At 40.6% G+C, this 24,067-nt stretch overlaps 3 protein-coding genes across 5 annotated transcripts; 1 reads left to right on the top strand and 2 right to left on the bottom strand.

Moving 5' to 3' along the window:
• The first annotated feature begins 5,472 nt into the window (after positions 1-5,472).
• Positions 5,473-13,055, top strand: LOC126373843 (PI-PLC X domain-containing protein 3). 3 transcript variants are annotated; one of them, XM_050020183.1, is made up of 8 exons: positions 5,473-5,731; positions 6,713-6,826; positions 7,090-7,252; positions 7,861-7,990; positions 9,092-9,250; positions 10,021-10,217; positions 11,072-11,302; positions 12,666-13,055. In XM_050020183.1, the coding sequence occupies exons 1-8, from the start codon at positions 5,701-5,703 to the stop codon at positions 12,790-12,792; spliced, it is 1,152 nt and encodes a 383-aa protein (XP_049876140.1). In that variant the 5' UTR covers positions 5,473-5,700; the 3' UTR covers positions 12,793-13,055. The 3 variants fall into 3 exon arrangements, with proteins under 3 accessions (XP_049876140.1, XP_049876141.1, XP_049876142.1); XM_050020184.1 differs by lacking the exon at positions 5,473-5,731 and adding an exon at positions 6,311-6,472; XM_050020185.1 differs by lacking the exon at positions 5,473-5,731 and adding an exon at positions 6,496-6,514.
• Positions 12,865-19,489, bottom strand: LOC126373728 (uncharacterized). The gene is made up of 7 exons (XM_050019964.1): positions 19,469-19,489; positions 18,007-18,109; positions 16,637-16,797; positions 15,631-15,791; positions 13,859-14,207; positions 13,478-13,774; positions 12,865-12,876 (listed from the first exon to the last, which is right to left on the bottom strand). The coding sequence occupies exons 1-7, from the start codon at positions 19,487-19,489 to the stop codon at positions 12,865-12,867; spliced, it is 1,104 nt and encodes a 367-aa protein (XP_049875921.1).
• A 311-nt stretch (positions 19,490-19,800) lies between these two features.
• LOC126373900 (uncharacterized) lies at positions 19,801-23,970 on the bottom strand. Its single transcript, XM_050020257.1, has 3 exons — positions 23,817-23,970; positions 22,678-22,801; positions 19,801-21,021 (listed from the first exon to the last, which is right to left on the bottom strand). The coding sequence occupies exons 1-3, from the start codon at positions 23,898-23,900 to the stop codon at positions 20,867-20,869; spliced, it is 363 nt and encodes a 120-aa protein (XP_049876214.1). The 5' UTR covers positions 23,901-23,970; the 3' UTR covers positions 19,801-20,866.
• Between the last annotated feature and the right edge of the window lie 97 nt (positions 23,971-24,067).

The following is a 24,067-nucleotide window of genomic DNA, read 5'->3' as shown; positions in this document are numbered from 1 at the left end:
GCGGGGAGGGGCAGCGGGGAATGTCTGGCATCCTGTCCTCACTCCACCACAATACCATGGTCCCTCTACAACACTGAAACGACTTACTCAACTAAGCTGCAGAGGGATCACCTCTAACTGGAAGATCATTTTAGACTGGGATGCAGACAGCTTTGTATGCCAAGACCGACGTAAAAGAACTGTAACATGCTGTACTTAAACTTAATACTACTCTCAAGTTAATTTGATACCCGTGTACCTAAGGACTAACAAGTTTCACGTTATTCAACTTCGAAATCTTGTTCTAACCGCAACCGCAATGTCGCAATGTCTCTAGATGAAAATTGATGATATTTCTAAAGGTGGAACGAGTCAACAATGATTCGAAGTCACTCCGAAATCTTTACAACTAGCTTCGCCTATCCACGGCTGAATTCCATAAGCAACGAAGATGTCTCACGATTGGCTTTACCCTTGTAGGGTTTCTAGGTACTTGGCCGGGAGCGCTAAGGGTTGTCACTTGGAATAAAAATTAAAGACAACAGAACCTCGGCTCAGGGCATCTTCTGAGAGAACCTTCTCAGAATACAACTATATTTTAAAGAGTTATAGCCTAGGGAGACGATAGCTGTAAGCACTGAATGAGGGAAATCGTCGACCACGCCGGCGGGGTCGGTATCGTTGCCCGCGGGGTCGGTGCCGGGATCCTTGCGTGAGGAGAGTTCCCTGTACTCGGACATGTAGGCTATTTGTTTACAAATGTTTGATTTAAAGTACCTATAGGTACTATAGAATTCATTTAGCCAAACGAAGTAAGGTAATCTTCATCTTTAATTTTCAAAGAAATTTTCGGAAAAACGCGTAATTTAAATCCGGCCAATATTTGTTTTTTTTTTTTGACGTATCACCCCAGGCACCCTTAGGCCTGTTGTCTTAAATTTTGTACCAGGTGAGAGCCCTCAGCGCTCCCCATTTGTCCGGCCAAGTAGTTTATGCCATATGCGGCAAATCTACAACAACTCACGGCACGGGTTTGAACGGGCTAAACCACTGATTTCGGCTTTGAGAGTTTGAATTCATGTTTAAATCATAAATATTTGATTTCGCGTGGTTTCTACCACTTGTTAATGGCAAGTTTAATTGGCACGTGTAAGTTAATGTCAAAAGCTCGCCCCGTAAGTATTATTAATTTAAACATAGCTGACGAGGAGTGGGTGTAGGTATAGACCCGCTCACTTTTGATATTATTTATTTTTTGGCTTCACATTCCTATATGTATTTATCCATACTTACTAATATTCTAAATGGGTGGCTGTCTGTTTGTTTGTCCGTCTTTCACAGCAAAACGGAGCGTCGAATTGACGTGATTTTTGTGTGTCCTTTGTATATCCTTGCTGCGGGGGTGGGCGCCTCTTACCTACTTCCTAGGGCGGAGTGAGATGGTAGCCGAGTTTGGATAGGGAGTATAACGTAGAACTCTTACCTATGGATACGGGTTAAGACCTCAACGGTTGCAGAAGCGGAGTTGGGAGTCGGTATAGCAATATAGGACGGAAGACGCGACTCACCTGTAACCTGGAACCTGGCAGAGGGCAGCAGTAACTGTCAGTACTATTCAGAGGCGAAGGATAAGAGTCCTCGTACGACTTTCAAATACACTACTCAGGGCGCTATCCCACTCTCGCCACAGAGTACTGCGGGGCGGAAGACAAGATTCAAAATCACTGTTACAGTTCTATTTTTCCCTAAAATAGCATGGAGAAAGCGACACCGACAAGAGCGTGGCTCTTAAATTGGTGATGAATAAATAACTCCGCTTAGGTTAAACTTTGTCAACAAAGCACAGCTCAGCTCAACATCGGAACAGGAGAGGCGGAGGACAGGAGTCCTAGTACGGCTTTGAAATAGACTTCTCTGGGCGCCATCCCAGAATACTGCGGGGCCGAGGCAAGAGGGAAACCACGCTGTCCTATTTTCCCCTAAAAAGTAGCATGAACAATGCTACACCAGCAACAGCGCAGCTCTTAAATTAGTGATGATGGCTATAATACGTTGTCCGCATTCTCAAGTAAATAGGTACACCTCTTAGAGTAACCAAACCACTCCCTAAGTAAGTACATGCACTAGCGATTAGCTAAACTATGCAGTACTAAGTACGCATGTGTGTCCTTGCATATTGCACATTATGCACCTACTAACTTAGAGGTCGAGCACGAAATAGCCAGTTCCATTCACAAACTTAAACAAGTAAATAAGCCTATGCATTCTTAGGATATACTGGATTAAGTAAACATTTCGCATAATCAGTATCAGTGGGACTTTCCAGGCTCATCATCATCATCAATTTAAGAGCCACGCTCTTGTCGGTGTAGCATTTTCCATTCCAGTCTATCAAATGCCAATTCCTTGACTTCCCAATGAGACACGACGTTAACCTTTTCTTTAATCTGTTCCATGTAAACTCTTCTTGGTCTTCCCCTTCCTCTCTTTCCTTCTAGCTTTCCTTCTATGATGTTTCTTGATGTTGTGTGGCGTGTGGCGCTGTACAGAGTAGCCTTGTGTTTAACCTTCTAACTTTATGGATAACAGACTTATGCATCTTTTATATTTGTTTTTGGATATAAATGATGACCCTTGTGGTATATCCATAGGTCGCTGGTTTATATCCGGCTCGAAGGACCAATGTGGGCATCTAGGTGTTGGCGATGCTCTGCTTGATGGAATACGGAATAATACAGCTGGACAGTGTTGTTGACTGCACTTTTATTAGATTCTAGAAGCAGGCAAGTATTGCCATACTTAAAATATGAAATATAATTTTGTTGGGGATGCCAACAACCCTTGTTATTACACCCATTATTATTCTGATCAAAATGAAGAGAAGCAATATAGGTAGTAACGACATAATTAATATGTGATCCAAATATCAAGCAACAATTATTTTTACATATGCCTCTGTCATTACATTACCTATATTTTTGAATAATTGTGTGTCTGAAAATAGGTAACTATCACGATAAAACTATACAACGCCATCTATATTGGTTTTGGGGAACGTAGCCTGGAAAGATCCTCATTACTAACAAACACATTTCGTTATACTCTCAATTTATGGTACTTACAATATAAACCACATATCTATAAACCATGTATTTAGTTTAAAATATGGTCGTAAGGCCCAAAGTCCTTTTAAAATCCAAATCCCATTGTTTAACTATTGTGTCTGGAAATCCGGGCCTTATGAGGATATAAACCACAGGAGGAGCTCGGTGGCGCAGCGGTTAACGCGCTCGGTCTGCGATTGTTGAAGTAAAGCAACTTTCACAAAGGCCGGTCACCCATCCGGTGACTACAAAAAAGAGGTCTTCATCTCGAGCTCCTCCGTGCTTCGGAAGGTACGTTAAGCCGTTGGTCCCGGCTGCATTAGCAGTCGTTAATAACCACCAATCCGCACTGGGCCCGCGTGGTAGTTTAAGGCCCGATCTCCCTATCCATCCATAGGGAAGGCCCGTGCCCCAGCAGTGGGGACGTTAATGGGCTGATGATGATGATAAACCACAGGACGCCGGCGGGGTCAGTATCGGAGTCTTGGCCTGCCCTTTACTTTCTTTGACATACTACTTAAAGTAGATCCATGTGTAAATCAGTTGTGCTTGTGGGTTAGCGCTATTTGTGACAATGGGTTCGCCACATACTGTTAACCTCAGAAAGACGGAGACTTTGAGTAATCCTTCCTCTATCAACCATATCTTATGATGATCTTGATGAGCTTCCAGATGGACGAGCGAGTTCTCGGAAGCCTACAGATAGCTTCAGACGTGTACTCCAGCGACATCATGAAGGGTCGTGATGATGGTCTACCGGCTTACAACAAGTATCGTCAAATCTGTAACCTGCCTGTGGCTAGGGACTTCGAAGACCTAAAGCAGTGCATGCTGGTTGATGTAAGTCTGGGCAACAGTGGACTAGTGGTCTATCAATCATATCAAAACTATCTACTTTTCAAATCTCAAAATTTCAAGGCTTGCTTCTCAACCGGGAAGCGCCGGTTCGAACCTCCGTACCGGACTTACGCCAATGAGTTTCCCCCTCTGGTTGATTGAGGGGAGGCCTGTGCCCAGCAGTGGGACGTATATAGGCAATGGCCCCGATTCCTGCAGACACCGCCTAATTTTATTTTAGGTTATCCGTCGAAAAGGAAAGGGACGGATGGATGATTCACAGCTCTTAATTTTAGGAAGAATGAGTAAATGAATGAATAACTCGGGCGAATCAAAAGGTACGTCGCTGGTATGCAATCCGTTTGACGTGCTGTCTACTTAACTGTGTCGGGTTATTGACGGATGTAAAATTTTTAGACGGTTGGTTTAGATTTGTGCTTAAAATTGACGTGTGTTCCATAAATTTTATGCTTGTCGATTACCCGTCCCTTTCCTTTTCGGCGGATAAGAAAATGACAGATATAACTTAAAATAAAATTAGATGGTATTTACAGGAATTAGCACCAATGAGTTATTAAACCATCTTATATGCAGTTTTCACTAACCCAGTTGGCTCGACCATTATAGACGGCTTACCACCTATCGCGTTGATCTAACAGATAGCTCGGTGAGGTGTGGGTACTTAGTTCATCTTTCGATGGATGTACCTCTGAGTACCCCAATTGGAAGTCGTGAGCTATGTTATGTTAAACACAAGCTGTGCGAGGATTAGGAGTACTTATATACCTACTATACACCTCTGCTTACCCCTTCACGATACAGGCGTGATGCAAATAGATATGTGATTTGAAAAATCGAATGAGGACTTTGAAGTGGGTTATATGTGTAGTCATATTCTTCTTCTATCGCGTGGGTTGTGAGGTGGAGTACCAACCTCATCAAGCTCGTCAACCTCGTCAGGGTTACTATTGAGCCTCCAAAGGCGCATGTCTCATGTAACGACTACTTACTTACATCAGTAAGTAGTAGCCGGGACCAACGGCTTAACGTGCCTTCCGAAGCACGGATCATCTTACTTTCGGACAATCAGGTGATCAGCCTGTAATGTCCTAACCAAACTAGGGACCACAAAGTAATTTTTGTGATATGTCCCCACCGAGAATCGAACCCAACGCTTAACCACTGGACCACGGAGGTCGTTGTAGTCATATAATGCTGTATGAGTAACTTGTACATACTTAGATACACACGTACACACCTAAGTACTTCTATGATACTTTTAAGTACAAAATAATTGGAGAGATCATTGTGCCCTCGCGCGTCATTAAAAACTGCTCTCTGACTCATTAAGCTTCTAACGAGAGGAGCGAGTAAGTACCTAACTTATGGGAAACTCGACAAAAAACCAAGGTTAATGTTAATATTAGAGCACCAGAGCATTTTTACAAAAAAATCAACTAAACGTTGAATTCCTTTCACCGTGAACTAGTCGGGTTTAAGATTAGAAACAAAGCAAATCGCCTATCGGTTGGATCTTATAAACAAAGATCTTTTTGCATTTATTTATTGCTGCGAATCGCATTGCTCGCATGTTAGGTTCATGTTCATTTTAACCTAAGTCTCGAGCGAGTGTACCCTGTTATCTTATACGCTCAGAATAATAAATGAGTACTCATCGGATACCTAACGGTCACTCTGTTTGGAGGAACAACGGATGATTTCGGGTAGTCGTGAAAGTTTTGCTTCAGTGTATTATTCCACTTTTTAACTTACTGAAGACATGAAGTTGGGTGGGTGTTTGGTCGTCGTAGGTAAGTTTGTACACTTACAAATATTATTTTATGTTAAACTCCGGTTTTGAAAGTTATTGTTAATGACCTAACCACTTTTGAGCTTCTCTTGGACACCTAACTCATACGTGACTCACAAAGTTAAGCACGATTCCAAACAAAGACGACGAAGTGTTAACTTAATATCCACATAAATATGTGCTTATAACTCAAGGAAAATTTATATTAACACAGATAGCACAAGCCAACCAACCAATAGTCAGTAGCAAAACAGGATATTATTTATGTAGGTATCTGCTGGTAAATGAAACATAACACGGACTTGATTGTAGATAGATATATTTCTTTATAATAATTTGTTTAATATCTTATATTGGTGGCTGATTTCTAAGTGTGTGTTTCATGATTATTATCATTTCTAATGGTAATCGTCAAGTTTATCATTTTTTAAATATTTATATTTATTATTCATATCGATAAGCAATACCGAAACATACTGTATTGGAATAACAAAACGCAGCAACAACGAATGTGACAAATGGTTGACAGTTGACGCATTATCCAACCAATTTCCGTAGTTAGTGCAATGGAATTAGCATTGCAATTTTTGATAACAATCAAATATATTCGGTTAATTGTTTTCGTGTCAAATTAGTACCGAAATTTAAATAGCTTTTTATCAGATTTTTTGACTTAAAATAATATAATTATGAAGTATTTTGGGTATATAAATTATGATATATGGATTGTATACTCAAACTGGTGAGTTGTCGGGTGAAACACAGCAATTATCATATAATTGAGGTGACGTGATGTGAACTAAATTTTTATCAGCATTGCTGATATTTTGCTTTATCCTTAATCAATTAAACATCAGTGCGCAACATTAACAAACAAAGAAGCGTGTGGATTTCTTTTTAACAATATTTTTTCGTATTACAAGTCAGAAACCTGAATAAAGTGGAACCAGTGCATTTGATTTCTTTTTTTTGTTATTTTCAGCAATAATAATGAGTGACGACAGTTCAGCACAGTCTTCTCTGAACTTGGAGACATGGATGAGAGATCTTCCACCACAACTGCAAGATGTGCCATTGATATATCTTGCCATACCAGGTAAATTAACTTTTTTATTTACTTTAAATTAGAAGGTTAGTACTCACTTAGTTTTCACTAGTATAATAAATATGGTGTTGTTAATATGTCCCGCTACTGGGCACAAATCTCCCGCCAATCACACCTTCAAGAAATCACGATTCCTATCGCACAAATATTACATTACATGGTAATGAAGACTATTTTGAAATATTTTAACTTTTTTACCGCTGCAAGTGTCAAAATATTTTAATAAAGTTAACTTGAACTCAAATAATTTTCAGGTAGTCATGATTCAATGACGTACAGCATAACACGGTCAAGTGGACTAGCACCCGATGCTGAGCCGACTTGGAGTAAACTGTACCCACTGTTCCGAGGTACGATCTTACGCTGGACCATAACGCAGAAGCTAGATACCTTGCAGCAACTTCTCATTGGCATTAGGTACATCATAAACCACATAATACTATGGCACTTTTATTTTTAAAATATGGTATGGTTGGTATTGCAACATTAACATTTAAATACTTTCATTGTAAAACAAAATTTCTATAACTATAATAATTCAAATTGATATTATACTTGACTAATAAATCATGTGTGAGCCCTGAGGATTGAGGGAGCCTTCTACATTAGTACTTAATTCAAGATTCAACTGCTTTTTAATAACTAGACCTCGTTGCACGGCAAGTGCGCGGGCGAATTATGTCAAGGGTTTTGACCAATAGTTGTATGATAAACATATCTACGTAGATAGCATTCGCCGCGTCTATTGGTCGAAACCCTCGATATAATTTGCTGCTGGATCGACAGTTGTGAGCTGAAAATGAACACTCATACATCCCCCCAACTAACTGCCCTTGTTGTTTAACTTTACTCAATCAATTCTGATCAACAAGCACTGATATTCTATCTACTGCCTTTTAACTTTCTTTAAATTTTTCAAGTCAATGCTATGACATAGTGGCTAAATTTTAAATGAAATGACTTAAGAACAAGTTGCAATGAAAGAAAAAAAAGACACTTTAATATTTATGTTTATTTTTTTTCAGATACTTCGACTTGAGACTGGCCACTAAGACAGGGTCAGACAACTTCTTTTTCACTCATGGCCTATATGCGGGTGAGATTTCTGAACCTTTGCTTCAGGTCCAGAACTTTGTGGACTCACATCCTGGCGAGGTGAGTTATGATTGCCTGGAAGTAACGCACTTTTCTCATGCAAGCCAATGCTGGAGTGGCCAATAATTATGTATTGCAACACAACAATATAAATTAGATTCTCCATTTTCGTGGAACCCAGTATAAAAAAGATTAGAAATGCACCCAAATCAGCTTGCGGGGCAACTATTCTAGAAACCATACGTCGTCTAAAAAAGAAACGAGACATTTTCGATAAGGACAGTCAGGCCGAATGACTACTTCAAAGAACCGACTTCGCTGGGAGTAGCGTCCTCCATGCCATATAAACCCAACTCATCTGTTTATAGTCAATTAGACTGATCGCAAGATCCACAAAAAAAAAGATTCTCCAGTTTCCTTGTCAGGACGACTTTCAGAAATTTAGGGGGAGACTGTAACACAACTATGTAAAATAGTTCGCGCGGCACGCCATTAGATGGCGTTAGTAGTCTATTAAGAAGATTACAAACATTGTGCCTTGCTTCTATAAGGTGAATCTCAAAATTTCAAGTTTGGTGGTGAAATTTCATATTATTTTTTCGTGAAAAATTGGGTTCTGACATGAAAAAGATCCAAAAGGATCCTCGGTTCCGACATGAAAAAGGAATTTTTCAATTCCCAATTTTCCCAATTTCCCCAATTTTTCACGAAAAAATTATATAACAGTTCGCCACCAAACTTGGCACATTTTGATATAAGAGTTTGCGTAATAAACATATTTCATAGTGACGTAGTCGTTTTCGTACACCAGTGTTACGCGGCTAGGACAAACCCCATCAAACCCCCCCTTTCACAGTATGATAATGATTTTGTATCAGAATTGTGTACTCAAAGGCATAGTAAATGCCCCTTGGTTCACAAAGATGGATGAAATCCTTAAACATCCCTACAGTACAAGAGGAGATAAAAATTATGACTGCACACCAACTTGCCCAACCTTAAGTGAGCCACTACAAACGACTGGAGAGATCCTACTCTTGAGACAACCTGTAGCAATCTACATGGGCGGGCATGCCTTACAATACGCCATTACTGCTGAGCAAAAAACTGCTTATGGTTGGAAGGTCGATCGCATCTTTGAAAGGAAAAAAAATATTTCAGGTAGTAATACTGGACTTCCAACACTTCTACGGGTTCACCCCAGACGACCACAATCGGCTGATGCGGTTCCTCCTCAACATGTACGGACCCAGACTGGTTCCCAGGACACAGGACCTGCCTAGCGTCACGCTCAGCTCCCTCAACAGGTTGCGGCAACAGGTAATATATATGTATATTCTATAGTCTATTTAATGTATCATCATCATCAGCCCATTAACGTCCCCACTGCTGGGGCACGGGCCTTCCCTATGGATGGATAGGGAGATCGGGCCTTAAACCATCACGCGGGCCCAGTGCCGATTGATGGTTATTAACGACTGCTAATGCAGCCGGGACCAACGGCTTAACGTGCCTTCCGAAACACGGCGGAACTCGAGATGAAAACTTTTTTTGTGGTCACCCATCCTATGACCGGCCTTTGCGAAAGTTGCTTAACTTCAACAATCGCAGACCGAGCGCGTTTACCGCTGCGCCACCGAGCTCCTCTATTTTTCTTATTTTGAACTAAATAAAGTTTATGACTATACGATTATGACGAAGGACTTGTAACATAAGTCTAGGGGGGTTAAAAGGGCCACATCGAAGCAATTCATCTATAAAAGCAATATTGCAATTTGACATTTGCGCATACAAAAGTAAGTGCACAATGCACACAAATGTCAGATAGTAATATTGCTTTTTTATATCATATTCCTTCCTTCCTTCCTACGTACGGCTGATAATGATGATCATGATGATTTTTTCCTGGATTATAAGTCCTGGGGGGTAAAACATAGAAGCAATTCATCTAAAAAGCAATATTGCAATTTGACATTTGCGCATATAAAACTAAGTGCGCAATGCCAACAAATTTCAATGCTTTATTAAATGAATTGCTTCAATGCTTTTTGACCCCCCTGAGTATTATAGTGCCGTCTACGTCTTTCCAGGTAATAGTAGTATACCGCCACCAAGCGGTGTACGCGACAAGCGAGTTCTGGCAGCCGCAGATGCTGCCGTCGCCGTGGCCACAGCAGGACTCCGTGTCGGGGTTGCTCAGCTTCTTCGACCACGTTCGGAGACACCCAGGGTCTGGCTTCGTGCACCAAGCCGTACTCACGCCTACACCCGCCTTTATTGTGCTCAGGTAATGCCTTCTATCGTGTGAGTTATAAGGTAGATTACCAACCCCATCAACCCTGGTGTCAGAGGTACTATTCAGCCGCCAAAGTTCCCTGACACGGCTCATGTAACGACTACGTATGTAGTAACCGGGACCAACGGCTTAACATACCTCATCTTACTTTCGGACAATCGGGTGATCAGCCAGCAATGTAACCAAACCAGGGCTCACAAAGTCATGTTTGTGATATGTCCCCAACGGGATTCGAAGTCGAAACCAGGTATAGGTGTGGTCAGGTAATGTTTAGCCATGTGAAGATATTAATCATCATTCATTATTGTACAGGTACGTAATTTTATCGAGGGCAAAATTGAGGGTAGTTTTGTATTTATGTGTTTTGTAAAAGAGGAAGAGGTAAAAGAAGAATTCCATGGTCAAAGAACGTAAGAAACTGGTTGAAGGCAGACAGCACAGATCAACTAATTCGCATGTCTGAAGACAGAAAGACATGGACAAATGGTCGCCAATCTCCGGGATGGAGATATCACTTGAAGAAGAAGATGTAACATATCAAAATCATATAATAACCGTAGCATTTATTGCGTTCCCAATGTTAGGGAGCTGGTGGGAACAATGAGAAATTATATTGAAAAGGCAGTAAAATAGGGAGAAGGTACAAATGCCTTCAGATACAAAGATAAAAAAAAGAAAATAACCTATGGCTAGCGCCATAGGTTATTTACTCTTTCTCACAAAATGGCGCTAACTCTTTCTCACAAAAAGCGGCTGGTTAAACACATTCCATCTATGTTTTCCTCTTCAACCAGTCCAAGAAGTATTTACTCCTCAAATCCAAATATTTCAATTATACATTTCAGATGGATATCAAATCTCCGCGAGAAATGCGCGAAACCAGTTATTAAAGAGGTGCTTCCAAAGTTGACGGACTTCGCCCCAGGGCCTCCTAAATATCAGGAGCCTCCCGTCAGGTCGCCAGTCAACGTCGTCATCGCAGACTTTGTCGAACTAAATGACGCCATCTTCCCGAAAACCATCATACAACTCAATATGAAGCTGCTGAGAAATACTGAAATTGTTTACCATAACGGGTAAGACTGTTTAGTTCATAGATTCATTAGTTTCAAGTCTGGCAAGAGTGAATTATTTGGCAACACTGGTGTAAAATTACAGAAAAAAACTATACTTGAATCTCTTTTAGTCAAATATTGACAGCTTTCTAGTCATTCTTGTCAGACATTTCTAAGAGATTAAATAAATTATCACCTTTAGAGCCATAAGTATGCAAAGTATGCTCAAAGAACAAAATGAATAAGTTCTTGCCTTCACTTGATTATACAAAGTGCAATATTGATATTGAAAAAGGCATAGAAGAAAATGCATAATCACTTCTTCCAGTAGTAGTAGTTTTTTGTCTCGATTGAGAAGGCAATGGAATACAGCCATACAGCCTAATCTGCAGTTCACTTCTTCCATTTTGTCATTAAAAGTGTTAAATACTTACTCGTAAAGTGGATAAGTGGAATTTGGTTAAATCTCCATGGAATATTAGCACCTTATTAAATAAATAGTTTTGCACGCTACAGCTAACTGAAATTCCATGGTTACATTTTGATTACTGAATCTCAGAGATTGCAACATGTACCTGTTTTTATACATACAGTTTATATATATTATAGATAATAAGTAAATTATACTTTTATACCCCCTTTTAATGGTGGTGCCACTGCTATGACCCACAGTCCAGAATGGGACTACGGGTAACTGAAATAAATCTGCCCTGAGACGAATATAATCGCCCAACGATGCGCACTGTCATGTTAAAAAATAATAAGTTAAAACTGGAGCAGTGAGTCTAGGGGATCGCTTTCTGGCGCGAGAAAATACCCACGGACCCACTGTTGGTCATACATAACAGTGGGACCACGGTTAAAGTACCTCTGTGATAAATATATTTATAATATTTTTTCTACAGTGAAGTACAATCATTCACGTGTTATACGTACAGTGGTCATATTTACTTTTTTATTACTTTTTGTAGCATATAAAGCAGCATAATAAAACAGTGCCTTTTAGTAAATAAACATTCTTTTAATAAAACATGGCTACAGTTTCATTACATTCGCACTCATAATAATTTACTTTCCAAAAACATTATTACAAAACTCATCAAGGTTGATTCTCTCGCACAAATCTTTAAATGACCACCTTTTCTTGGTAACAGATGTAGCGTCCGGAGTTTGATCTAAAGCTGAAAACAACTTGTCCGATAGCTCATCAGATATTTCCATTATCCTACAGATTTTGTCTAGACGATCTAAATCATCTAAGGAATTCGTTAAATCACCAATTTTTATTACCTGTGATTTTTTCTTGTCGATATCGAACGAGTTATCCGACTCTGAGGCGCTGTCGCTGTCTAATTTATCAAAAATGTCTTGTTTGCTTTTATAGTGAGGACTGGAACATCTGGACACGTCGTCAGTTAGTAACACACCGAATGATTCGCAGATGGACGTGTAAGAGCCTTGTCGCTTCTGTACGTCACCATTTTTGCTGCCATCATCCGTTACAACATTAACGCTGTCGTCACAATCTTGTGTTTGCTCTGTTCCCATGCTTTGATCATCTGCGGTTGTGTCCTTAATGCTTTCTATGTGTTCGTCTATAAGGGGATTGGGATTTAATTTAGAATCTTTAGAATCAGTAGTGTCTTCACTATCATTGTTAACTTCTGGATTTGGTACCATAATTGTATTAGCTTTATTTAGAATATTATCTACTTTTACAGTAAGATGTTGTGTCGTAAATTCTTTGTTAGCGATTACAGTATCTGTAGCTTTAGTTAATTCTGTTTTATTGCATTTCGTTTCTTTTTCCTGATCGAGTTTATTAGATATTTCACTTTCACACTTTTCCTCTGTTGATTGATCTTTGTTTTTGTTGAGATCTGGGTTATTTTTATATTGAAACTGAAAGTTTTTGGAAAAACCATCTAAGAAATTGTTAATGGTTTTCGATAATGAATTTTTGTTTGAATATTGGTCAGGCACTTTTTCCTGGTCAATGTTAATCTTGTTTAGTATTTTTTCCATTTCTTTTGAACATTCAGATGGTGAGGAACTTTGAAAATCTGACCTGGCGTTTGTAGTACTTTCGTTCATCATGCTATACATAGATTGATCTTTTTCGTACGATAATGATCCTTCTGCCTCTTTGCTACAATCAGTATAACTATTTTTACTGTTTAACGTGCTGACGCTTACTTCGCCGTCTCCCTTTGCGTCGCACATTGAAGCATCCAGAGGTTTGTTTTTATGTATCTTTTCTAATTGATTAGATTCTTTTTTGTCTGTTTTTATCTCGTAGATTCTTGCTCTATCCAGTACATCATCTGCTTCCTGTTGCAGCGTGGCCAAACTCAATTTACTATTATTCGATTTTCTCAGTAAATGTTCAGTAATGCCAACCATTTTAGAAAATTCTTTTTTAACTTTCTCTAAACGTTCTTGCGCTTTCGAACAGTCACACGCAGCGATGGTTGGTGAGGCTTTATTGTATATCTGAAAAAAAGATGTGAGATTTTGTCGGACTGTATTTGATTTGTTTATTTTATCGTCATCCTTCCAGATTTTGAATAATTCTACCCTTCTGTCGGCATCGTGTTGAAACAATGGAAGTGGGTTCTGAGTGATGACAGGTTTCTTCATAAGCACAGGTCGAGGCAATGGCTTTTCCATGCGGGATTTTATATCAGGGACATCTTTTGTTTTTACTTCAGCAGTGTCTTTGCGGGGCGCGTCTTTAACACTTTCCGTCTGTTGGATGCCATCTTGTTTTTTCGACGTTTTCGGTCTGACATATGTGGTTTTATTTTTGTTTTGCTGGTTGAATTGAGCTTCTGAGAAGATAATCAAATCTACCACTCGACAAGCGTAAGAGTATTCGTTCTCATACCAGCATATGAGTTTGTAGGAGTTAGGTTTGAGCTGCATGCTGGACCCAACATCTAGGATACATGAATGGCTGTCTCCTATAAAGTCTGAGGAGACTGACTCCTCTCGTGACGTGGTGATAATCGTTTGCTTACACGACTTATTCATTTTCTCTACGTCATTTACGATATTTTCCATGGATGTAAACTTTTTTAATCTGAAGAAGAAAATTACAAGCGAACATTAAACAAATAAACCAACATTGATGACGTAAATCAGACGTTTCTCTGTTGTAGGGAAGTTAAAGAATAACTTATCTCGTGATCCTGACAAAATCAACAATTAAGTCGTTCCACGTGGGCAACTCGATTTTTCCGTCAGAGAAAAAGCGATTGCTTTTTTTTTTTTTTTTTTTTTTTTTGACGTGACTTATTGTAGATTTGCCGCAGATGGCATTAACTACTTGGCCGGACAAATGGGGAGCGCTGAAGGCTCTCACCCGGTACAACGTTTAAGACAACAGGCCTGAGGGTGCCCAGTTGGGCGCGAACCTCGGCTCAGGGCGTCGTCTGAGAGGAAAAATATTTGAAAGAATTAATCGACCCTAGTGGGTCGATAGCGATAAGCGCTGAATGAGGGAAATCGTCGACCACGCCGGCGGGGTCGGTATCGGGGTCCTGAAGTGTTTGGTGTCGCGAGCTGATTGGCTGCCTCTATGGCTAGAGTAATCGGGTCGTCGGGATCGTATATTACGTCCTTCGGACGCCGATACTTTTCAGTACCGTCCCTAAGCGGGATGTATTCGGAAGCCGCAACTACCAGGGGATTTGGGTGGTGCGGAGCAGAATCGAAAAAACGTTTGGAAGCTAATTTGAGCCATTGGGCAATGGTTGGCAGACCTAGGTCAATGTGCAGATTTTCATTGCGAAGGAACCACGGAGCTCCCGTGGCTTTCCGCATGAAACGATTTTGTATTACCTGTAGACGGTGGATTTGAGAGGGACTCGCATGAGCGAAAACTACCCCTGCATAGGTCATGATCGGACGGATGCAAGTCGTGTAGATTTTCACCTTATTCCTAAGGGACAATTTACTTCGCTTGTTAAGAAGACAGTGAAGACGGCCCATTGCAAACGCGGCGCGATCGCGCACACGTTTGATATGGGCCTTGAAAGTAAGACGTCTATCTAAGACTACGCCGAGATATTTGACTTGCTCCTCCCAAGGGATCGGCTTGCCAAACATCTTAATGATTTTAAGTTGACGGCGTGACCGTGGTGTGTTATAATAGCCCTTTGAAAAGTACACCGCTGCACTTTTCTCCGGGTTTACCTCGATTCTCCATTTGCGAAACCACTTGCCCAAGGCATTGGCCGCGCGTTGGAGGATTCCGGTCATCATAACTCGACCACGGCACGAAGAATAGAAAAGCGATTGCAGAACCACCAGTTCGATACCTTACGAAACTAGATCGAAGAACTTACCTGACAGTGAGATCGAGCACAGAGACATTGACGATGGGCACTCGAAAGGCGAGCCCGCACATCTTGTCTCTGACCGCTGGTATGATCCGACCTAACGCCTTGCATGCGCCCGTCACCGCTGGTATTATGTTTTGAGTTATACTTCTGTGGTCGCGCCAGTGCTACGGGAAAACATTACGTATAGCGTGACAAGGATCTTGCACTTAGATGGCATGGACAGGGCGCTGGGATACACCAAATCTTTACAAACATATCATCACGCGTGAATCCCCGAAAGGTTAGGGTAGGCAGAGTTGTATGGTATACACACACCTACTACTCGCCAGGTATGTTTAAGTCCCATGTAAGAGGAGGCGATTCTAATGCCATTAACCGGGCACAAATCCTGGCAACCACATCTTTCAACTGTCGCAAAATGACGAGTCCTAAAATGGAAAATATTAGTTCCGATTTTGACCACGTGTCAAATAGATCCTTGTTGCTCTATATTTATTGTCTTTAGTAATCAAATACTTTACTTGGTATGTGGTTGTTAAGGTTCCACTGCAAGTGAACAAGACCAATTAACCTTGTTAATTTGCAATGGCATTTGAGTAGTAAAATGTTATCAATTATCAAATAAATAAACTTATGTTTTACAGATCCTCTAGTGGTTCATGATGTACAAATTCTTGTATTGTTCGTTGCTTAGGTACTATTCACTGTTAACTTGCTAAACAGTGACTAAGTCATAAGAAGAAGAATCACTTTGCCGTCCTTTTAAATTGATCTTACGTGTCGAAGGCAAATCTTTTGAAATATTTTAGAGGATTCGTTAGTTTCGTTTGTTTTGACTATTTTCGCAGATGGTACCGTAAGTCTGATTTGTCTAAAGTATGATAGGTTTAGTGAGTTCCTAACGTAACTAACGCTGGAATGTATCCGAGAACCTAAGTTACTTTCATAGAAACACTCCTTTTCCGCACCCCATTTCCTATACTTAATCTGAACTAAATTGACTTCTCACCTTTCCCCTAAGACATAACCCGTCCAAAGGCTTGAGGGACGGCGTCATAGCATGTATGCTGGTTATGAAACCTTCTTCCACGCCATAGTTATCTTCGAGAACCTTCACAATTGGTGCTAAACAATACAGCGTGCTAGATCCACAGGATATCACTTTGTACTCTGTAATTACGAGTTTTTTTTTTTTTGACGTGATTATTGTAGATTTGCCGCAGATGGCATTAACTACTTGGCCGGACAAATGGGGAGCGCTGAAGGCTCTCACCCGGTACAACGTTTAAGACAACAGGCCTGAGGGTGCCCAGTTGGGCGCGAACCTCGGCTCAGGGCGTCGTCTGAGAGGAAAAATATTTGAAAGAATTAATCGACCCTAGTGGGTCGATAGCGATAAGCGCTGAATGAGGGAAATCGTCGACCACGCCGGCGGGGTCGGTATCGGGGTCCTGAAGTGTTTGGTGTCGCGAGCTGATTGGCTGCCTCTATGGCTAGAGTAATCGTGTAATTACGAGAAAAACGTACTACCATATGACTGTTATAGGATGTCTTTTCAGGGTTAAATCACCTGATTGTCTGAAAAAGTAAGACGATTCCATATGCAATTGGTAAATTGCACAGGGTTTCATTAGTAAACTAGAGATCTTGGGTCTAATCAATTTGGCCATCTCTGGTCTAGGGTTATTCTTATCACGCGATAGTGTAGTGTAGTAGGGTCATAAGCTATAAACCGTTAAGGAGTAAGGGGGCGCGCGAGTGAGAGACACTGTAAAAACGAGATTTTTGTATCTAGAGTCCGGGCTGCGCTAGTGTATGTAAATAGGTGCTACTTTTTGCGTATAGAATAAAACCATCCCCGCTTAGGGACGGTACTGAAAAGTATCGGCGTCCGAAGGACGTAATATACGATACCGACGACCCGATTACTCTAGCCATAGAGGCAACCAATCAGCTCGCGACACCAAACACTTCAGAACCCCGGTCCCTGATACCGACCCCGCCGGCGTGGTCGACGATTTCCCTCATTCAGCGCTTATCGCTATCGACCCACTAGAGTCGATTAATTCTTTCAAATATTTTTCCTCTCAGACGACGCCCTGAGCTGAGGTTCGCGCCCAACTGGGCACCCTCAGGCCTGTTGTCTTAAACGTTGTACCGGGTGAGAGCCTTCAGCGCTCCCCATTTGTCCGGCCAAGTAGTTAATGCCATCTGCGGCAAATCTACAATAAAAAAAAGTATAAAACCACCGGCGACTCCGAACGTCTTACCCGAAACGTTTTATTGAGTGATGTGCCGTTCCCGGGAAAGTTCCCAAATTGGGAACATCACTGATAGTATTATAGGTATATTGTCTATAAATTAGCAATTAAAAAGTACCTGGCTTAATTTTTGTGTCATTGACTCCAAGGATGACCATAGGGACGTCTATACTGGGAGCTGTCACTATGACCCTTTTTACGCCGTCGCATCCAAGATGCCCCTATAATGTTGGAAATACAAGTTAGGTATACAGGGTGTTAGTCATATCAAACTTTGAGGGAAGATTCGGGCCATAATTCTAAGTCGAAATCGAGTGGAATTTTCGTCGCAAAATTCATGACTTTTTTTTAGTTTTTTAAAATTGTTTTCAATTATATACTTTTGCGATGGAAATTACACTTGATATTAACTCAGAATAATCAGCTATTAAATTACGATGTCACTAACACCCTGTATGTTGGTCTTGCCCCTGCGACTGCGCACAAGCTGAACTTAGTGCAGGGACCGTCGCATATCTACAGCAATCGGTCATAATATTATAGTTGTGTGTTAAAAAACGATATTATTATTTAAAAAAGTTGGTATGTTGCAGAAAAAATTGCGTATGGTAGTCCCAGAATGGGAATGTTTCCGTTGTAAAAACTCTTTACAAGGACAGTTTTTTTTTTTTCTTGTCTTTTGTAAGGGCAGTGGCTGCTTTTCTTTTTCAAATTGTTCTCTGTTGTACTGGTCTAGGTAATCTGCCTAAAAAGGTAATACAGCTCTATACAGAAAAAATTCACGTTTTTAATGCTCGGAACGTTCCTGGTGGGAACGGCAAATCACTGATGTGACCATGATGTCTTGATTCACCTTACGTATTCGCTACTGACTGCCTGACTAAGTATTTCAGCAGACATGGATTGAGGTAAATGTGGGGAAGACCGTCTGGGTTAAAAGACCCGTCTAGTGGCAATAATAATCTTGTAAATATTGATTCCTCTAGTTATAATTAACGTATTGCAATAAAGAGATAAAAATAAACAGAATGTAAATCCACCACAGGCTTCGTCAGCCAACATTCATATTCAAAAAAAAGGGAAAGCACATCGAAATCATCCATAATAAAATCCGCACAAGCTTTGTCGTAATCTTTTGATCTTGTAAATCTAAAGATTATGGCGCTTTCTCTCATTTCTATACTTAAAAATATAACCAAGTAAATTATCTATCATGTCCGATCACATGACTTGCTCTACATATAATATAGCTTTTATAAATCGAGTCAAAATCAACATCGTGAGGAAACCCGCATTCCCGAGAAATGCATTTTCGGAGGTATGTCACCTAACCTATATTGGGCTGGTTTTACCTTCGCGGGTTGGAAGGTCAGACAGGCAATCGCTTCTGTAAAAATCCAGACCTGTCAAAAGTTCAGGTTAGGTAAGCGGACCCTGTGAAAAACGGGATAACGCTAGGGATATGATGAAATTGAGTCAAACCCAAGTTTTGAACTGTATGCGTATCTCCCCCACATTCACCTTATAGAAGAATATCAATTATAGCAACATAGCTAATCAGCTATAGAAAATATTCGTACATAGTTGAATTTGAACGACATTATGAACACCAAATCCTAAAAAACTATAAAACACAAAAAATAAATTAAAACTAAATCATTATAGGGTACCTATAATGACAAACGTAGCCACAGTGAAAACCAGTGGTAAGTATCAAGTAATCACTACAAAATCAAAATATTTTCTGTTATGTTGTCATCGATGGCTTCACCGTAGTAAATCATAATCCTGTGGATTCTATCTCACAAATGAAAGGTAAGTAATACAACACACACATACATTAATTTAATTGATACTTCTATGTTTGCCAATAGGTACGTTTTCAAATACAGGGTGTAATTAACACCGTAACGAATACTGAGGATTCAGAAATAATATCAAGTGGTATTTTCCGTCGCAACAGCCTCTGTGGTCTAGTGGGTTAGAGCGTTAGGCTCACGATCTGGAGGTCCGGGTTCAATTCCCGATGGGGACATTGTCGAAATCACTTTATGAGACTGTCCTTTGTTTGGTAAGGACTTTTCAGGCTTGAATCACCTGATTGTCCGAAAAAGTAAGATGATTCCGTGCTTCGGAGGGCACGTTAAGCCGTTGGTCCCGGCTATTAGCCGTAAAATACCTCCACCAACCCGCATTGGAGCAGCGTGGTGGAGTATGCTCCATACCCCCTCCGGTTGATTGAGGGTAGGCCTGTGCCCAGCAGTGGGACGTATATAGGCTGTTTATGTTGTATGTTTTATTTTCCGTCGCAAAATTCACGACTTTCCTTGTGTTTTTTTTTAACAAACATACATAAAGTTATGCCTATTTTCCATCGGTGTAAGCAGAGAAGGCGATACAGTTCATCACCACCTGTTTCATTTGCATTGGTGTAACATAGAGCTCGGTGAGGTGTAGGTAATTAGTACACAAATTTGAATTATGAAGTTGTTGTCAACAGATGAAGCATGGATTAAGTACCTACAGTGTTTCGGTCTTTGCATTGTATAATCTTGCATTATTATTATTATTATAGTACATGTTGCGATGGATGTACCTCTGACTACCCCAATGGGGATATAGTCGTGAGCTTATGTTAATAAAGGAAAAATCTGACTCGGATGGGTTTCAAAGCCGCTGTCCTTGTCAAGCTGGTGAGGTACATCCGTCGCAAGATGAACTAAGTACCCACACTTCAACGAGCTTTCTGTGTGTCTTTGCTACAAATAAGTTTACAGATGTTAGTGACATTGTAACGAAAACTTTGTGGGATGATTCAGACCATGATTCTGAGTTGATATCAAATGGAATATTCCGTCGCAAAAGTTGCGGAACTGACAATAATAAAAAAACACTAAACTTTTCATGAATTTTCCGACAGGAAATTCCGCTTGATATCAACTCAGAATCATGGTCTGAATCATCCCCCTCAGGATTCGTTACGGTGTCACTAACACCCTATATATTATCTTATTAACCGATGCTTTTTCCAAACTCGTGAACATTCCAGAAGCCTCTATGACGTACTGTACGCCGGCTGTGTGCCATGGCACGTTAGACGGCAACTTCTCTTGAAAAACTTTCACACGCAACTCTGTAAACCAAGGAATACGTTTGAATATTTAGCATTTATTTTTTCTAAAAAAACAATATTGCTATTTGACATTTGTTTGCATTTCATATGCCAAATTGCAATATTGCTTTTTAGATAAATTGCTTTGCGATGTGGCCTTTTTAACCACTCTGAAATTGTAAATGATATGATAACATATTATTACTTTAAATATTGATTCAGCGCTGCGCAGTTGTCCGGCCAAGTAGTAAATGCCATTTGCGGCAAATGTACAATAAGTCACGTGAAAAAAAAGGAGTTCTTAAGACAGTCCTTAGGCCGGGTTTCTACTGACGCGGAGATGGGCGGAGAAGAGCGGAGATGTGAAGATTTGACCAATCACAGCGTTCGAGAGAGCGAAAAACGAAGATGCTCTGTCACTCTCTCCCTCACGGTGATTGGTCGATTCCTGCACATCTCCGCTCCTCTCCGCACAGCTCCGCGTCAATGGAAATGCAGCCTTAGGCAAGAAACGCTGGTCCGTGTTAGTCCTACAATCCTGTTAACATTATAAGGCCTTGGCCCTCGAACCAATGGTCTAGGGACACTATCTTAAGGCTAGATAATAAAAGCGGATTCTGATAACCCTGCACAGTCAGGTCGTCGACCCGGTGTATCTGCTTTATTCTACGACTTATCATCTGTAAGTTACTGTGTGTAGGTATTTAATTTTATTTATGGACCGAGCAACAATGTAAAAATCTGGGCGGGGCACTTCGTAATTTAACCGCCATTGCGGAATGGTGAAGGTTTTAGCTAGTAGCCAATCCATTCGAATGAAATTTTCAGACCGTCCGTCACCTTCCGACTTGGTTTACAACTAGGTAGGTATCATTAGTTGAGAGTGTTGGATCGACGATTGTTCGTGGCTACTAAAGCAAAGAGGAGCAGAGGCATGATTGGTGACGTCTCTTCTTCTATCGTGTGGGTTGTGAGAGGTACTATCCTTCAACAAAGTTGAGAGACCATTAATTTGCAGAATAATGCTACCATCTGTCAAAATGTCAAGCGCGTACGCGTTTCAATTAGTCCTGTAGGGTCTCATGCCACCCTTCGATACTCATTGAATTAATACGTGTTGTGTTCAAACTATACGTTTGACATGTCAACAAGGGATCTGACATATTGGAAGTAAAAAAAAAGATATATTTTTTTTACATTAGAAAGACCCAAAGCATTTTCTATCGCGTGGGTTGTGAGGATTACCAACCTCATCAACCCTGGTGTTAGAGTTACTATCGACCCGCCAAAGGCGCCTGACATGGCCACATTGGGGACATTGGTGACGTATGCTCCATCCATATATCATCCTGTTGATTTAGCGGATACATATTCGTACCCAACAACGGGACGACGTATGTATAAAGACTATACGTAGACTGGTGTAGGTGTTTGGGCTAGTAGCCCGAAACCAACGGTTTAATGTGCCTTCCGAAGCACGGCTTTGTCTTACTTTTCTGGACAATCTGGTAATTCAGCCTGCAATGTCCTAGCCAAACAAAGAACAGTCTCGTAAAGTGGTTTCAACAACGTCCTCGTTGGGAATCGACCCTGGGCTTCCAGATCGTGGGCCCAACTCTCTATCATGGATGCTGCTAAACCTAAAAGTATTATACATATTTTTTTATAACATTTTACCGTCGATTGTAATCTCGTCATCTCTATGAGTAACATGTTTTTTGAGCGTTCCGTGAGTAGAGTCGAACTTTATCAAGTAGCAAACATATTCAACCTCTATAGCCGGGTCATTGATGGCAGATATCTGAAACAAATAACACAATGATAGTACAATAATGAAAAATAAACAGATAACTATGAGGAGCTCGGTGGCGCAGCGGTAAACGCGCTCGGTCTGCGATTGTTGAAGTTGAGCAACTTTCGTAAAGGCCGGTCATAGGATAGGTGACCACAAAAAAAAGTTTTCATCTCGAGCTCCACCGTGCTTCGGAAGGCACGTTAAGCCGTTGGTCCCGGCTGCATTAGCAGTCGTTAATAACCATCAATCCGCACTGGGCCCGCGTGATGGTTTAAGGCACGATCTCCCTATCCATCCATAGGGAAGGCCCGTGCCCCAGTAGTGGGGACGTTAATGGGCTGATGATGATGAATAACCATCAATCCGCACTGGGCCCGCGTGATGGTTTAAGGCCCGATCTCCCTATCCATCCATAGGGAAGGCCCGTGCCCCAGCAGTGGGGACGTTAATGGGCTGATGATGAAACAGATAACACAATATCACATGACAACCTAATAATAAGCTACTAAGTAGGTACATAATGAAGTAGGTAGTAAGGTTTAGTACGATATACTCTGAACCGGCGTGCGTGTATGAAGCGATTGATGAATGTGTTAGGAAGCAAATGGAATTCTGTAGTCTCTGCTTACCCCGGTGGGAAATAGGCGTTAGTTTATGTATGTATGTGAATGTAAGTAGGTATATTTTAAGTAAATATGTATATGGTTTTCACTTGATTACAAAGAAGTACGTGACAATATTCTTCTTTATGTCCTTTTGATGGCGTTCAGATTTTTTCAGCCCAGTATTTTTACACCCAGAGAGCATTGTAAGAACATTTAGAACTGCTAAATAGGGACTAAGGGTTAAGATCTAAATTGTATTAAATAGGTAAGTATATGTGTACATAGTTCTCACAAAACCAATTTAAACACATTAAAATATGAAAATGGGCATATTTTTTTTACCAACGACCGATTGAATAGGCATTTTAATAAATAGAGATTATTGGAAGTTTGGTAGTAGGTAGGTGGGTACCTACCTCAATATCTGGATGTTCCAGGCAGGTTCTGAACACTACTCTGCCAACGCGGCCAAATCCATTAATTCCCACTTTTATAACCATAACAATTTTATTTGGACCGAAAAATTTAATAGATTTCCTGAGTAAGACCTTGATAATGTCATTTTGAATAACCCGCGTCAATATAGTTCAAGAATGTCAAGTCAAGGTCAATGTCAATAAATTTAATAAAAACTTATTTAGTATCTAATTAACTTGATTCAATATAA

The sequence above is a fragment of the Pectinophora gossypiella genome, chromosome 16, assembly GCF_024362695.1.
Source record: "Pectinophora gossypiella chromosome 16, ilPecGoss1.1, whole genome shotgun sequence".
Lineage (NCBI taxonomy): Eukaryota > Metazoa > Arthropoda > Insecta > Lepidoptera > Gelechiidae > Pectinophora > Pectinophora gossypiella.
The sequence above is the reverse complement of the archived record's forward strand: the minus strand, read 5'-3'. Positions and strand labels throughout refer to the sequence as shown.

Bases quoted from the DNA above. Each gene is read 5' to 3' on its own strand.
- LOC126373843 (XM_050020183.1), top strand. From the start codon at position 5,701: ATGAAGTTGGGTGGGTGTTTGGTCGTCGTAG. The intron at 5,732-6,712 runs GTAAGTTTGTAC...TGTTATTTTCAG, and splicing joins TGGGTGTTTGGTCGTCGTAG to CAATAATAATGAGTGACGAC. The intron at 11,303-12,665 runs GTAAGACTGTTT...TTGCTTTTATAG, and splicing joins GAAATTGTTTACCATAACGG to TGAGGACTGGAACATCTGGA.
- LOC126373728 (XM_050019964.1), bottom strand. From the start codon at position 19,489: ATGTCGTTCAAATTCAACTAT. The intron at 15,792-16,636 runs GTGAGAAGTCAA...GTTTTCCCGTAG, and splicing joins GGTTATGTCTTAGGGGAAAG to CACTGGCGCGACCACAGAAG. The intron at 14,208-15,630 runs GTAAGTTCTTCG...TGTTGGGTCCAG, and splicing joins GTGCTCGATCTCACTGTCAG to CATGCAGCTCAAACCTAACT.
- LOC126373900 (XM_050020257.1), bottom strand. From the start codon at position 23,900: ATGGTTATAAAAGTGGGAATTAATGGATTTGGCCGCGTTGGCAGAGTA. The intron at 22,802-23,816 runs GTAGGTACCCAC...TATTTGTTTCAG, and splicing joins TGGAACATCCAGATATTGAG to ATATCTGCCATCAATGACCC. The intron at 21,022-22,677 runs GTAAAATGTTAT...CTTGGTTTACAG, and splicing joins TGACGAGATTACAATCGACG to AGTTGCGTGTGAAAGTTTTT.